Here is a 17157-nt window from a genome sequence, read left to right on the forward strand (position 1 = left end):
TCATTAATCAGCAGTCCTGGCTAACCAGGGAGGTCCCAGAAGACTAGAGGATAGCCAGCGTGATGCCCATCTACAAGAAGGGCTGGAAGAAGGATCCAGGGAACTACAGGCCTGTCAGCCTGACCTTGGTGCCAGGGAAGGTCATGGAGCAGATCATCCTGAGCACCATCACATGGAACATGCAGGACAGCCGGGGCATCAGGCCCAGCCAGCAGGGCTTTATGAAAGGCAGGTCCTGATTGACTAACTTGATCTCCTTCTAAGACAAGGTGACCTGCTTAGAGGATGAGAGAAAAGCTGTGGATGTTGTCTGTTTTGACACCATTTCCCACAGCATTCTCCTGCAGGAGCTGGCTGGTCACGGCTGGGGCAGGTGCACTCTGTGCTGGGTTAAAAGCTGGCTGGGCAGCCGGGCCCAAGGAGCGGTGGGGAGTGGAGCTACACCCAGCTGGCAGCTGGTCACACGGGGCGTTCCCCAGGGCTCGGTGTTGGGGCCAGTCCTGTTCAGTGTCTTTATGGAGGATCTGGACAAGGGGATCAAGTGCACCCTCAGCAAGTTTGCAGGTGACGCCAAGCTGGGCAGGAGTGTTGATCTGCCTGAGGGCAGGAAGGCTCTACTGAAGGATCTGGACAGGCTGGACCGATGGGCTGAGGCCAACTGTACGAGGCTGAACAAGGCTGAGTGCCGGGTCCTGCACCTGGGTCACACCAGCCCCACGCAGCGCTGCAGGCTGGGGCAGAGCGGCTGGGAAGGGCCTGGTGGGAAAGGGCCTGGGGGTGCTGGGTGACGGCCGGCTGGGCAGGAGCCAGCTCTGTGCCCAGGGCACCGAGGAGGCCAACAGCATCCTGGCCTGTGTCAGAAACAGCGTGGCCAGCAGGGCTGGGGGAGTGATCGTCCCCCTGTACTGGGCACTGCTGAGGCCGCACTTCGAATCTTGTGCTCAGTTTTGGGCCCCTCACTAAAAGAAAGACACTGAGGGGCTGGAGTGTGTCCAGAGACAGGCAACGGGGCTGGTGATGGGTCTGGAGCACAATCCTTATATCAGGAAATGAAGTTGTTAGTTTGGAGAAAAGGATGCTCAGGGGGGACCTTATTGCTCTCTACAGCTGCCTGAAAGGGGGTTCTAGCAAGGTGGGTGACAGTCTCTTCTCCCAGATAACAAGCAATAGGATAAGAGGAAGTGGCTTCAGGTTATGCCAGAGGAGGTTTCAACTGGATATTAGGAAAAATGTTTTCACTGCAAGGGTGGTCAAGCATTGGAACATGGTGCCCCGGGAAGTGGTTGAGTAACCGTCCCTGGAGGTATTTAAAAGGTGTGCGGATGTGGCACTTAGGGACATGGCTTAGTGGTGGACTTGGCAGTGCTAAGTTAACAGTTGAACTTGATGATCTTAGAGGTCTTTTCCAACCTAAACAATTCTATGATTCTATGATTCAGCAGCTACAGACCATTTATTTGTAAACTGATAACACCCAGGAAGTATGTATTATAACATTAAAATATCCATACTGTTGCAGAAACATTTTTCTAAAGCAATCTCATTTTTATGAAATAAGACTGTGCCCACTGAAAAGTGAAGTCTTGTTGTGTCTCAGCAACACATCTGCTCTCTGACCATGAAATGCTTTGTTTCCCAGCTCCTCCTCCCTCCTTTAAGCCCTCTCTCCCCCCAGGCTTCTGTTTAGTTTAGATTCTGGAGTCTATGCAGGGAAACACATGTGACTTTAGAGTTTTAGTTGCACTTATTCCATCCTTTCCTTTTGCTCTTTCCTGTAGTAGTAGCTTGCTTGCCACAATAATAATAATAATAATAAAAAAGTTATAGTTATCAGATGATAACTATAAATGGAAAAAGTTTACGGTAGGTGCTGATGAACTTTAAAGATAAAAAGATCTTTTCAGGCATGTTGATTAAAGCCCTCTCAGCCATAAAATAATTATTTGAAAAAACTGAAACAAGTAATCAGCTGGGGCAAATTAGTACAGCTCCACTGAAATGATGAGCCCGTATCAGTTAATGCTACCTGTGCACTAGATTCAAAATATGTTCAGAACAATCCAGTATTTAAGACAATTATGTGAAGAAACTTCATAGCCTTTTGAAGAAATGCATATTAAAGCTAAATGCTCCTGATGAAATATGAAAGGAAGATATATATGTCCAATATGTTCATCCTATCAAATTGTTCAGATGTTGGTTGGGTGGAAAATATATGGATGTAGGAAAACTTAAAGAAATTTTGAATGTTTGTAATGAAATACTGTTATCAATGGAATGCTTTGGAGAACACCCAAGACAGAATTCAACTGAGAGGCAGGGATGATAATGTCTTATTAAGAAAACTTTCTGTTGAAGGAGTCCTGTCCTTAGCAAGTCATAATCATTTTGTGAATTCATCATCCCAAATGTTACAGGAACAGAGCTCTGAAGCACTCTGTCCCTAGGGCCACCTTCTATCCATAGCAGGAAGATTAGAGTTATCTGCGGTGAAGCTGCATGCTAGTTTTTTTTGTCTCAGTTTTTGAAAAAGAATAATTTGCTTAAGCTGAAAACAGTGAGATAACTGTCTTCGCTATTAGTCTAATGTGTCTATCATTTTATTCTCTGCCGTTCTGATTATACTAAATATTTGAAAGATCAGCCCATGAAATGAGAAGAAACCTTTCTCCTCCATCTACCTCTTTCCACTGGTCACATATACATATGTATATATGTACACACATATATGTGTGTGCATGTGTGTGTGTTTCTATGGCACACTGTGGCAAGTTCGTACCAAACCTTCCTCAAGATATGGACCTTCAATTAACCTTTATATTTCCAGAATGATCACCAGTTCACTGTTGACCCACAACAAACTCCAATATATTTTGCTTGTATTTTGCCTATAAAACCTGAAAACATGTACATCATGTTTTTTTCCCCCACAACATCTGAATATTATTATGTGGACTGTTTTCTGACAAGGACTGCTAGAGCTTACAATCAGTGTCCAGCTATGAGTAAGAGGAGGGTTTCCTTCAGCAGTGCAAGGTGCTGTGCAGTATTACTCAACAAGCTTTGTAAAAGGCAAAGAAGTTCTTTTTCCCAACAGCAGCCTAGTTCCTATCAGGTATTTCAAAATCAGACCACTGAGATGCAGTCAGACACTGAACGATATAACCCTACCAATCTGTGCATAACATAAACTGCTTAGCTGGTTTAGCAATTCTCCTTTGCCTCTATTTTGGGCATACAGTGTTGCTTCCAGGACTTTGACAGTTTGGGGCCAGTTACAATCAGCAGCTTGAAGGCAGCATTTACATTTTAGGCAGCCATTTTCTTCTTTTTCCAAACCCTCTTTTCTCATGTTCCGGCTGCAAATAAATGATGCTGCGAGCACTGCACCTGGGAAGGCTGACAGTCTGCAGTGGCTAGTCTGCTCTGTGTACTGATAGGCTCATACAGTAGTAGCCTTACTGCTTTCGTTCCTGAGTGCACCATATCTTCAAATTAAATTTAAACAACACCTAAACAAGCCCACTTATTTTAAAATCATAAAATGAGAAGTCTAACTCTATAGACGTATTTCTTTCAGATTATTTGAAAGATCTCTTCACTAATTTGCAGTAATTGCTCGATGTATGGATGCATTTCACAGTTTTCCAAGTGCATGCATCCTGAACGCTGCAGGATCTCATTCCCCTCCTAAAAAGTTCCTATGACCTACAATTCTGGGTCTTGATCTACAACTACAAGGTGCTGCCATAAAATAGCACATAGCTATTGGTACTAGAACCATCCTCTGGATGTAATCAATTCTCTTTGTGCATAAACACGGCTTAAGGAGCAAAAAACAAAACACAGCCATCCCACTCCCTCAAAACAGGGTAGGCTGCACATCAGTATTTTGGTTAGTCATCCACCTCTCCAGCAATCAGAATAAACAACTTAATTACACATGATATTTTTGGAACCTGGAAGCACTGTTACAGCATGGAGGATGTGATCTACCTGTATTTAAGGTGCTTTTATCTGTTAAATTCATCTTTCAAGTAAAAGCAGGCCACGTACTGGATAAGTTTGTACTTGCTCCTACCTTGAAAAATCACAAACCTATCAATTATGTTCCACACATCAGTATGAACTGATTTCCGCAGAGAAGAATCATAGCCCTTCCACCTACACCCCCCCCCAAGTTTAAGAGCCCTCTCATGCCAACAGCTTGATGGCTCTGAGGGACACCACTGGCTATAACGATCATCAGTGTGACAGAAGTCTGTCTTACCCTGAATTGTGCCTATGCCTAAAGTAGCGAAATATTGTAACATTTAACTTGTTTGCACTTGTTTGCTCCATCGTGAGACCTACAATACCCTTCACTTGCTAACTCTGGAAAGTTCATGTGATTTCCAGCACAGATTTCAAAATGTCTGAAACACCCAACTAGTTTCACGTCAGTTTTCCTCTCCACTTCTATCTGTCAAGAGCACTGCAAGATCTCTGCAAGATTCTTTTAAGCTGCACTACAGGGACTCAACACACTTTTAGGTGATGGCAGTGTACCAATGTTAATTTGACTAACCTAGTTCAGCATGCAGTATGCGATTATTTCCTACTCTCCTGATTTTTTTTTTCTCCCCTCAGCCTATTTTGAATTTAATTTATACTTTGCTAAGGATTCTACCTTTAGAAAAGATAGCTACTCCACAAGCCCTCCATTATGCTGCAGCTGCTACTGTTATATTTGTCACCAAAGAAAAAAAAATCTCACCTTCTGTGACAATGGGTTTTGAATCACAACTGCTAAACATATAATGTATAGAAATTTGATTGCTTTGCTTTTTTTCCTGAAGGGGGAAAATGAGAGGGTAAAACCTTACAGTTTATTTCATGCTTCACTACAGTGTAATTCTAGACCCTAAGATTTCTACCATTCCTATTTGGGTAATGAATGGAATGTAAAAGGGAGGTCTTTCAAATTAATTGCAGCAGTTCTGAGGGTTAAACCTGCTTAACTCAACCTTTTATTAAGAGAATGTCAACAGAGCATATATCTTGTCTAGGGAGTGCTGGGACATCATTATTCTTCTACCAGCATGTTTAGTTCTAAAACCTGGGATTTCTTTAGGTTTCTGTAGCTGTCATGCACACCATATACCCACCCCAAATTACAGCATCTGTTCTGAGCTACTCACTACAGCAGGATTTGACCTGAGAAACTCTAGAGTTTTGTTTTACTTTATTAACTTGGAGTACTTTTAAACAGTTTTTAAACAAAGTTTTTCCCTCGACCAGCAAGGGAATTTTCAGCCTGAAGTTCTCAGCAGCATCCGGTGAGGCTCTTGGCCAAGTTCTCCAGATACTGTACATCCATCAGGACAGCCTGCTGGCTCTTGCTGCGGCATTTTCTTAATCCTCAGAACAGATTTCCTGGATCTAGGAAATTTAATTCCTGACTCCTTCGACCCAGATGCTGGCGAAAATGTAGACTGCAGTCTGTACGTAATTAGGCGTGTTCATTTTTTCTTATTTTTCTTTCTAGGAACTGGCCTTGCTGTTAAATTTTTCTAAAACAGTCTTATTAATATGTTCAAAAATCCACTGTTGAGTTTCAGATAAAGGATCACATCTGTTCATGAAAATCTTCTTCTCGGCTGGGTTGCAATCTATGCAGCTGCTGCTTACTGGATGGAACAAAGTTTTGTCCTACAGGAATGAAAAAAAAAAAAAAAAGAATTACGTAGCAAATGCCAAGTCATTGGAACTGTTCTCATTTTACAGAACATGGATTAACACAGCCCTATGTGAAATGATCTTGTGGTCTCTGTGCTAACCTTGCGTAATAACCACAGCTATTATTAGGAAGCTGTAGAGAAAGGAGTGTTTTTTACCCTTGAGTTATTATTCTTCATGAAACTGGGGATTCAAGAAAGAATGAGGAGACATCTTCTGGTCTTTAACTAACAACCACATAATAAAATTAAAAAATAGAATGTCTTTTAATAATGTTTGCATATCCTATGCTTGCCTGGAGCTCCTTTAAAACTCCTCTGAACCCGAAAAGTGTTTTTTTTTTATTTTTTGGATTTGTATTTGACAGTTTCTATTGCGCTTCTAGGCAGGAGAATCTGTAACAATCTGTCTGGAAAATGGATACTCTTCAACTCGATGAAGCTAAGAATGAATTATTAGCTGAAGTGGTGTGATGGACAGACGGACATGGGACCGATGATCTCAGTTCTCTCCCCATGAAATGCAAACTTCACCTACAGCCTTAATAAGACCAGCCACTGAAATATGCTCTGTCTCCTAATAAGAAGGAAATCCTAACACTGTTTTAGCTCCCTATGGAGATTTTGGGAGGATAAGCATGTATTATGTTGCATTAAAAAGGATATGATGATTATATTTATTAATTTTACTTCACAAAACTAGTGTGAATTGTAACCTGACCTTGAATCTTTGGTAAAGCAGAAACTACCCAGATGAGCAACTGGTATATGTGGGTTAGGTAGTTTCAATGTACTTAATTCACCTTGGCAAGTGTTTGAGAGAGAGACAGATGTTGGAGTGATTAGACGGTTTGAAAGTCTCCAGGGATTATACACTCATTGTATCTGTTGAAATAAATATCAGCTTACTCTTGGTAAACCATATCCAGGCTTTTCCTCTCTGTGCCAAAATGCTCTGCCAGTATTTTAACAGTAATCCAGGATGTGCCTGCTTTCCCCGTTTATGAGAAGGAAAAAAAATCAAAAAGCTATTTGTCAAATTGCAATTGATTAAAAACTCACAGAAGTGCTCTGGGTGCTGAGCAACAATCATACAGAAACTTCTCTTTAACTAAAAATACCCCACATTAAAAAAAGAATTATGAAGACAAAAATAAATGTGACATAATAAACCAGTAAGAAATAATAGCTATTTAAAAACACTTTTGAAAAAGCAAGTTGGTTTTAGTTTAGGTTTTGGTGTTTTGTTTTTTTTTTTTGGAATTTAGGAAAGATGAAATCGATTGGTTCTGGGGGTTGTGAAACACTGGAAAAGTACAATGCCCTTTTCTATATTAACATATGCAACAAAGCACTGTACGGAGTGGCCCAGGCACCCATTTGCACCTTGCCAGCTCCTCCTGTCCTTCTGTGAGAGACTGATGGAGTGGCACTGCCCAAAATCAGGACACAGTGACTGCCACGGCCACCCCACCTGCTGTGAGGCCTTGGAGGAAGGTGGCATCCAGTTTTCCTTGTGTTATAGCTGGGCATGAGGGTCAGCCAAGCTATTAGGAAGCCAGAGCTGGAATACTAGAAGCTTTAATAGGATAGCTGGTACAAGAAGAAAGGAAACTGCTTCGGTACAAAAAGCATGCTATGAAAACCACTCTAGCATTTCCAAAGAGATCTGGCAGTCTGTCTTCTCACAGAAATATCCAGGGGATACAATTTTTGAGTGAAGCATGGATGGTGCTTTCTTTTAGAAAGTCTGGTTATTAAGAGAGAAGAGCATCTATTAAGAAAAGGGACACAGTTATTACTCTGAAAAAACTTCTGGCTGACTTAGCTATATATAAGGGCCTATTAATTTGTCATCTCAAGCTTACGCTGACCTAAGGTCAAAGCCTGCTGCTCTTACAGATTTCAATGGAAACAGGCTCAGGACTTTAAGGGGTAACAGTTCTGTGTGTCCCAGAGAATTTTCCAAGAGAAATATATAAATTCCTCTTCACACCAATATTAAAAACGCACAAGAGCTCTTGTGGAGACACTTCTAACATCTGAAAACAGCAGAGTGGTGTTTTTTTTTTCTTCTGCATGAAGGCAAGTCTGAAGATTATTTGCAGAAGGAGAAAGTTCTCTGTAAGATAATGGGCCTCGACAGTTCAGGGGGTTGGTAATGAGACACAGAGCTTTTCATTTCTTCTAGGTCACTGATATAACTATGGCCAAGGTCAATAGTAACTGGAAGTCATTATCAGCTGGTGGCTGCAGTAGTTTATCTGAAATTAGTTGGTAGCCCCAGTGCAGTTTCAGCAGGACAGATGTCCATATGATAAAACCCACTATCACAGTGACATGTCTTCGGTTGTCTGAGGAAATAATCTATGCACCTACTGTGTAAAGAGTGAACTTATTCTTTCAGTTTGTCCCTGAAGCTGTCAAAGGAGTATGAGCAAACCACGCTGTTCTGGGCACAGTTTTTGACATTGTCAGCCTCGCGTCTATCATAATCACTAGGCTGAGGGCAGAATTATCATATAATGAAATTGATTTTGCAAATTGTTTCCTTTTAAAGACCTACTAAATCACCCCTTTCTTGGTTACTTGAGCTCTACAAATAGCACTAATAGGACTACGGCACAGAAACTGAATCATACTTTATCAGAACCAATGCATTATGTGTCAACACAGAATGATGCTACGTTGAAAACCAGAGGCGTGCTCCTTCACTGGGAGGAATGGAAATTTGTAGGCACTGTTGAACTCTGGCTCTCACATACTTAGGAATCTCAAATAAAGTAAAGGAAATGGCTTTATTTTAGGAAGCCACTATAATCCCAAATCTCTAATAATTTCAGGTTACTTACATTTATCTAATTTCTCACATTGCTCCCACCATTGATGGGAGCCCCATTATAGTGTCAATATTTTTTTTCTTGGTATTAAACTCACTTTCTTCTATTTCCAACCCACAGCAGTGTTTATGGTACTACTTGCATTTGTTCTACTCCATTGCTTCTTACAGGGTTTCCTTAAAGGAAAACTTTCTACTTGGCTGTAGACCAATATTTTGGATTGATCCTAAAAAATTGATTACTTAATATCACAGACTTACTAGACTTTCAAATAGCTGCTCAGATGTAGTTTAAACAGTATGAGAATAAGAATAGGTTTTTGGCACATGTTTATTGGTGGTAGTTTTGGTTTCATTCATCTGAAAATAATCTGGTTTGCTCACTCTGAGACTGCACTGCAATGAGAAATGAAGTGCAGATAATGGGGATAAGCTGGAATTTTTTCCAGAAGAACACTCCTTACCCAAAGTAAAATATTAGTGAATTCTATTACCACTAAAATATTTAAGTTGTTTTTATTTGCCAGTGTCCAAATACAGGTTGTTAAGAGCTTCTATGCTGTAAGAATATGGCATTTTTAAAAGAGTGCCTGGCTTCAAGCTGTATTTGCAGCACTTTGTAATCACTTCATAGCCCTAAGTTCTTCTTACCAGTGGCTCAAGGATGCAAATGATCATGATAAGAGACTCATCCTTAAAAGAAGAAAACCTTCTTATCTTCTAGTTTTACAGGAACAGTATGACAACATGGTAAGAAATGCTTCATATTAAGCATCTTACAAGATGCTTTTCCTAAAACATGGGAAGAATTATTGGCAGGATGGATATATGCCCATTAGGAAGCTACAGTGTCTGTAAGTGGTGCAGAGAACAAAACAGCTGCTGACCTGCTCTCTGTTTTTTAAAAGGAGGCACTTCTTACTTAACCAGACTGCTACTCTTATTTATTTAGGGTGCAATTTTAGTAGCATACCATCCTATAGGTAAAGGGTTCTAGTACAGATTCAGTAAACCAATACAATGTTCTTTTCTTGTACTTTTCTTTTTTTTGTGGGTAAACACTACAAAACCTATTGCCAGGATGCTTTCAAAAGTAGATAAGGATTATATCGTTAGGATTTTGGAGGTGTATGTGTACTACCAAAAATCTCTAATGTAAGTCTCCCCTGTATCTGAGAAAATAGGCTATGTGAAACAATAAAAACCTACTTTGTAGCCAAACTAAAACTAAGCCTAAAGAAAACAATGTATGCATAATTCTATTATTCCAATGCAGTTTCTTAATTCAGAGGTTTATGCAAACTAATCAGCTTGCTGTCAGGATGGTCTTACAGTTAACATTGTCAGTACTTCCATCATAGTGAAATTTTCTGGTGTTTCTTACTGAGATGGAAATGCCTGTCTTGCATTGAGAATTTTTATATGAGCCCTGTCAGCCTTCTGGAAATTAAAAATGAACCTGTGCAGAGAATTTAATAGAACTCACACTGTGTATTTTTTTCAAATGTCAATTTTTTTGGTTATCTGCTGTATTCTGTCTTCATCAAAGATGATGAGCCTTATAGAGGGAAGCTCCAGACCTGCATTTTGTCTTATGAACTGGCTAAGCACCAGTGAAGTGCTAAAGGTATGAATGCTTCTTTCATGCAGCTTGGGTAGGCAAAAAGATAAATCAGAAGGATTTTGAAGCAAGAAGGTATTATTATGACATTATAAAGCCAGATATACAGCAATGCAGCCATGACAATTTATATCCTCTAAACATCTCACCCATACATTCTAACTTTATTGCCAGTAATGCCTCAGTTTCAGAGGGATTACACTTCTGGAAAATCTTGTGGTGGATCTCCAATTTAATGTTATAAATAGGGCAAAAAGGCACAGGCTAATAAGCAGACTCTCAGAAAAAGGGTTGGGTCAAAACTATTTTTAACGGTTCTGAATTAGTTCTCTACTATATATAATTTCAAACTAGAAAGCAGTATTGAGGTTTAACTGGCAAAGACCAGTTCCTGGCACTTTGGCCTCAGCTTAAGCAAGGTGGTGGGCAGGGCACAGTAGTCAAAGAAAAGTGTAGGATGCACGAGAGGAATCCTCAACGCTTCAGAGAAATGTATGCCCTTATCCTGCATAGAATACAGAGTTTATCAGTGAAATCTTTAATCATGGAAACTTGCTGATTAACCATTTAAAAAACCTAACAACAACTTGGTAGCATTACCAGGACTTTTTGCTCTAAATGAAGCTCTGACAGTTTCTAGCTTGACCTCCTGTTTCCAGTGATTTATAAAAACGGGCTGAAACTTAGCAGATCAAAGTAGTGTCTAAGCTGCTTATCTTTAGTTTATGAACTCCTGCCTTCTTTGGGCTTACAGCAGTGCTTTTAATGTTGATTGGTTTTGGTTTTTTATAAGGGATATTTTTCTGCCACTTGTGATCTTTAAAAAGTAGTAAAATAATATTTCACTCATGAGCTGCACTATTTGCTGCTGTCACATTGGATGAAAATATTTCCAACAGTGCCTCTGTTAAAATGACAGAAACATCTTGAAGCACCAGAATGGTAAAACACCTTTCAGGGAACAGATCCAACACAGACACCCTCTGAGCTGGATCAGATCCATTTTCATGTAAATTTGACCTAAATAACTGAACGATCAAAAGGAACATATTCTAGAGAGATTAAATTAAATTGGAATAAGATGGGGTGGATTTTAAAACAAAACTTCTCTGATTGGAAAACACAAGCCTGCGTTAAACGAAATGTAGGCTCAAGACAGTCTGAACCTCTGAGATGCCCCCCAGTGAGTCCAACCTTCCTATAGCTCCAGTGCTGGTTTCCCTTCATCCCGTGACAGTCATACAGTGTGACAGGGCTACTGTGCGAAATGGCATCGAAGCAGAACTTCCTGGTGTGAAGTGGCTCCCCGGGGCGAATGTCTTCCCTCCAACCAAAGGTGAAGAGCTAGAAAAACAATCAGGCAATATAATGATGTATTACTAGTGAAAAACATTTAAAACTACACATAAAGCTTGACGCATGTTTCCCATATATCCCAACTGCTGGTTAAACGAGATCCTGCCTGTGTACGACTCAGTGATGCCAACTGCCTTAATTAAAAGGGCATCAGCAGTGTTGCAGAATATATGCCAGGAAGGCATAATCCATACAGCAGGGAAGAAAAAAAATTCTGGCAACTACTGTGGAGAGGAGAGGGGATATACTCTGTTACAGCCTTTAGTTACCCCAGTTTAAGCAGCACTTGCATGCACTAGGACTACAGCTACCTAGGACTCGGAAAGCCTCTGCCAGTGATGCTCCTCTAGCTCTCCCATTTGGGTCTGAAGAAGCTACCTAGAGAGATCTTCCCATTATAGCATCTTTCCCATGTTTAATGAACAGTTTCCTTCTGTTTATATGGGACACTGTTAGCATATCCTTTCTCAACTGTCTTTTTTTCCCTAAACAGCACACATTAAATGATCTTCGTCTTTCTGCTAGTGAAACCTGTGAGCTACAGGCAGCTTGTTAAAGTCCTTTTTCTCACTGCCTGAGAGGAACCATGGAGGAATACTTCTCAGTTAGACAACAGCTGCCTGAAATGATGCTGTGACATTGCAGTCTTTCAATCATCAGATGAAGGTGACAGGTCTGACAGCACCAAATTTAAAGATGCAGAGTGCATTTTCCTTTCCCATGGACCAATCCTTGCAGAAAACAGGTTGCAGGTTGTAAATTATTACCTAGAAGCTCCGCTGAGAGCTGTGAGGGTTTTTTTTAATCTTTTTTTTTTTTTTGTGTGTGTGTGGTGTCAGTGCTATTCTTTTGTTTTCTGCATGATTTTCTACAGTGTAAACCAAAAAATAAGATGCAGAAAGTGAAGCTCTCTTCAAACGAGCAAACTTTGCTAGTAGAAACTGTTCAGCTGTGATGGTTCATGTGGAACTGCACGCAGGCTTGTTAGCCAGAGAAGTGACTCAGTCCATGGCGTGCTCAGACTGCCTCCAGCACTGCAGCTACCTCAACTCAGGGTCATTTTTGTCCTTATCTAGCACCCTGCTCCCTGCAGTGTGTACATTCCCTGATAGAACCAGTATCCACGAATGAAGCTAAACAACATGAGTCTCCTCTGGCGACATTCAAAACCCACCTGGACACAACTCTGTGCAACCTGCTCTAGGTGAACCTGCTTTAGCAGGGGGCTGGATTAGATGATCTCCAGAGGTATCCTCCAACTCTGACCATTCTGTGATTCTGTCATGTGGGTCTGATCCTGCATACTTCTGTTGTGGTTCCCAGGTTTTAACTCTTTCATTGTGATAGCTATCTTCTTTCCATAGTCCTCCTAAAGATGCATCTTTTAAAAACACTGCATCTTCAATACTGTACCACCCTCCAAATGCCACATTTGAGAGGTGTTACTGTTTCCCTTGACCTCCAAACACAAAATATAAGCATATATTTGAATATTTGCCTTTTTTCTTATGTGTCTTACTGTAAGCCCTTGTTCTTTCTGTTAGCTGCTGTCACTCCCTATTTACTTCTGTATTATGGTTTTCTAGACAGCATTTTCTTAATCTGCCCCTGTGTCTGCTTATTTCTTCTTTCTCCCAGAGTGCATTGTACATTTATCTGCAGTAAAATGCAGTGGACAGCTTTAACTTAATTTTCAAAGCAATTTCTGCTTTCCAAAAGGTTAAGTCTTTCTCCACTTTTCTTCATGTTTCTTGGAAGCAGCATCATGGACTCCCTAAACTTATTATTTCACAAGCGAAGACAGAAGTAAGATTTGGTACAGAAAAAAGCTACGCTGCTGTTTCCTTAGCAAAAGAGAAGCCCGAGATAATTTTCCTTTAAGGAAAGCCCAGCAAAAGCAATTTTCTTTCTCCTACCCTTTACCTTTCTATAGCCAAGTAATAAACCTAGAGTTCAAAGTGGTGAATAACAAATACCTAGAGGAATGGTGTGGAATAGTGGCTCTGCGTTGTTATCACTCTCATCACTACTACAAGAAAGAGATCCTCTTGCAGGACCTTCCTCATCTTTCCCAGTGGGTCACTCTCCAAATTTCTCATTCTGTGCATGACTGGTGAGCTGAAGGGCCGATATCTGCTGTTCTCTGGATGTTGGCTTGAGGACTACTACCCCACTGAATGCATCGGTACACCAGAAAGAGCTCAAGCCAGCCTTCAAATCAAATCATACTGATCCAGCTACCCCTCTACCCTTTCCAGTCCTGTGTGGTTTCTGAAGACTGCCAGGGTTGTGTCCTGTTAGAAAGTCATGACGTGGTAACAGGGGTTTTTAATTCCCTTCCACTGAAAACCAGGATCTGTGTAATACTAGATCTCAATGTTCAGCTTAGCACAGATTCTTTTGCCTCCCTCTTAGCCTCCTGTTTCATAAAACAGTTTTATTTTTAAATCAACAAGTATGTCTTCTCCCTAGTGATACTATTATAAAATCAACCTTGTGAGAAGCAGGAACTCAGTTTTAGGACTAAGAGAGAGAAGAGAAAAAAAATTGTTCAGAAAAAAGGTTATGCTTCTCCATACACCCAATTAATATTAAAATTGTGAAATTACAGACAAACTTTTAAGGCCTACAGTCCTTTCAAACTCATAGTTTTAAGCTACCCCCCATTACTGTAAATTCTCTCTAGTTAACACTAAATCTGGCCAATATAAAAATTATCTCTCCACTGCATAATGTGCAACAATGCTACACGTTATTAGCTGAAGCCCTGAGTACGTAGTTCTTTGCTTTACCACCACCTGTCACTTTGGATTTCGCTGTTCCTTTGACCTAAGCTGTTAGGAGCTACCTCTATCGGATTTTACAAGAAATGGATGAACCCTTTTGTACCACCCTTTATTCATTCCTGTCTGCTTGTTGATTTGAAACAAGGCTGCACCTAAATTTCCAGATCCACCATTAACAAACAGCAGGCTGGTTCCTCACCTGCAACCCGCGGGGCTACTGTTCACCGCTCCCGGCTGGACCGGAGTAACCCTCCATCCTGGTTCAGTGGATGCTCCTCCTCTGCCTTCTCTCATACCACAGAGCTCATAAAACACAGCCCCATTCTCTGCATCCCCAACCAAGCAACCCTTAGCCCTCACGCTTTAGTTTTTCATGCAGCCTAGCGCTGTCACACAGTAACTGTGGAAAATACAGCTTTCCAGCTTCATTTATAATTGGCACAGGGCCTGAAGAATGATTGCCTGATACAGCCATTGGCTTGGGAGCGTCTATAGGACAAAGGCCCTTTTGATGCCGTTAATGCTTTCCAGCCTGACAACGTAGCTCAATTACTCACTGCCTGGCTGGGGTCCGTCAGCTGGCATTTTGCTTTGACTACAGCGTTAGACTTGAGTGGACAAAGTGTGCCCCGTACAAAGATGAAACACCACATTTCAGAACTGGGCTCTGACTTGAATTATACCTCCGAGCAGAAAAGAAAGAGCCGGGCAGGTTGCATCGCCACTTGTTGGGCTGTGTTAGAGGTGGTGCCTGTCCATCTGCTCCCTGGCCAGGCTGGGGGACTTGAGAAGAGAGAGTGATGCCTGTCATTTTCCTTTGCTGCTGGTTATCAGTCCACCAAAGCCCCAGTTTTCCCTGAAGCCAGAAGTTAGCTCTGGGAAGACAGAGGTGGAAGAATGCCACGCCATGCCATCCTCCTGCCCCTTCCCCTCTGTTTTTTAATTCTGGAGAAGTTTCCAGAAACCGCAGCAACACTCACCCTCACTTCCCACCCTTCTCCAGTTCACCAGAAAGGCTGCAAGTGACCCATGAACCTTTCGTCTGCTGTTTGCCTGCCCGGGCTTTTACAGTGCTGGGGTAGAAGGTCTCCTTCTCCTGAGGGCTGCTGAAGGGCTGGACCCCCCAGCACAGCTGCTGAGACTGTCAGCTTTTAATTCCTGCCCTGGTAATATAACATGAATCAAGTCGCGAAAAGGATGGTACCTCTGCCTAGCAGCAGCACAAGCACTGGTCCCATCAAGCTACTATACTTTGCCACTGAACTCTCTGCAAACTTATACCAGAAGTTACAAACCCACTCAGTGTCAACTCACGCTATTTGAAATACGATAATAAAATGCTTGATATTTTCATTAATACTGCTAATTTCTACTGGCATATGCAGGAATCATGCAGGCAACAAACTCAAGAAGACATAAGCAATAAAGAGGAGCTCTCTGAGGGTTGGTCAGGTGTTTGGCAGTTGTTCCCAAACACTCTTTAACAAAGTTAACCTTCACATCTTATTGTGGTGCAAGTGGAAGACCACATACCTTCTCCTCAGGAGACGTTTTGTTAAGACTGTGGTCTTACATGCACTGCAGGTAACGTTCCTGACTGAGCAGCCTCTGGGATTGGGTATGGAACTAGTCAAGAATTTTCCATCAAAATATACCAATCTAAAACACTTTTGGGAGAATTTTTTCTTCTATCAGCTGTCACTAACATAGAGACAGATTCTGCTTGCCGAGTTGGAACTTGCTATTTTGCCTTGCAGGTTCCTGGTGGGCTACAGGACACAGAGATGTTGGCTATGGCTGGAGCAGCGGAACATCAGGTGCTAACGCAGTGTGCATGGTCCCTCCACTGTGAGCTGAGGGAAACTGCAGGAAAAAGGGGGAAAAGGATGCTATCTTGTTTCTGAAAAAAATCCCCCAAGCCCTGCATCACCAAAATGTTTTGACCTTTTAAAATTAATTTTCTTCAGAATTTCTTTTCTAGAGGAAGACCGGAAGTTCTCCTCTGGATGAAATATTTTGCACATACTGTAGTTTCCTATGGGATAGAAATTCTGAGTTTCAGTCAGGTCTACTACTACACTTGTTCGCCTCATTGTTTTGTATGTAAGATTCTGTAATTTTCTCCTTTCTTTCTGAAGTGGTACCTTTAAAATCTGCACCTTGCACAGACTCACCCTTGAAATCTATCAGCCAGATGAATGTGCCTCATACCAGAAACATGAATACTTGAATAAAATCAGTTTCTCTTTGTTTCTAAACTAATCCAAACCCCAACAGGATATTACCATTACTAAAACTATGCAAATAAAAAGTTGCCCAGCAATACGGTAATGGATATTATACTGGGTCCTTATCTAGTAAGTAAGACACAAAATCATCTTTCTTCTCAAACTTCTATTTTCCAGTTTTAGAAAATAAGGTTCCTTCCTACAAGAAAGTGAAATTACATTTATTTGCTTGTGATAATAAACATCATTATATTTATATAGAATTATTTTATTTATTGACCTAATTTTATTTATTATTACCCTATTTTATATATTTATTACCCTAATTACCTTCTAAAGATTCTTAAACATTTCTCACCTGTTTTCCAGGATTTTTATTGCCAGGTGGATAAACTATTAGAAACTGTCTTCCTGTCAGGGGCAATAACAGCCTTTGAATGCGGGGCTACCTCCTGGCGAAGGGGGGGAAGCCCAAAACACCCCCCCCCACCAATCCCCGGCAACAAATGAGCCACAACCGCAGAAACGGGGTGGCTTTGGTGGCAGGTGGGCTGCTGGTGGCATTGTGGCGCGGTGGTGTTTTACCCACACACCGGCACCGTGATGATCC

The 17157-nt window shown here is 41.3% G+C and overlaps 1 protein-coding gene across 2 annotated transcripts in view; it reads right to left on the reverse strand.

The window, feature by feature from the left end:
- Positions 1-1434: 1434 nt before the first annotated feature.
- The window catches only part of GALNTL6 (polypeptide N-acetylgalactosaminyltransferase like 6), a gene marked incomplete at its 5' end in the record, with an annotated part of 489592 nt that continues 473869 nt past the window's right edge, over positions 1435-17157 (reverse strand). The window contains 2 exons of one of the 2 annotated variants that reach the window (XM_080372608.1): positions 1435-5691; positions 11372-11521. In XM_080372608.1, the coding sequence (XP_080228734.1) occupies positions 5524-5691; positions 11372-11521 (318 nt within the window). In that variant the 3' untranslated portion in view covers positions 1435-5523. The remainder of the gene's footprint in view (positions 5692-11371; positions 11522-17157) is intronic. The other variant, XM_080372609.1, reaches the window with a different exon arrangement.

Source organism: Falco punctatus (genome assembly GCF_963210335.1).
Source record: "Falco punctatus genome assembly, chromosome: 1".
Lineage (NCBI taxonomy): Eukaryota > Metazoa > Chordata > Aves > Falconiformes > Falconidae > Falco > Falco punctatus.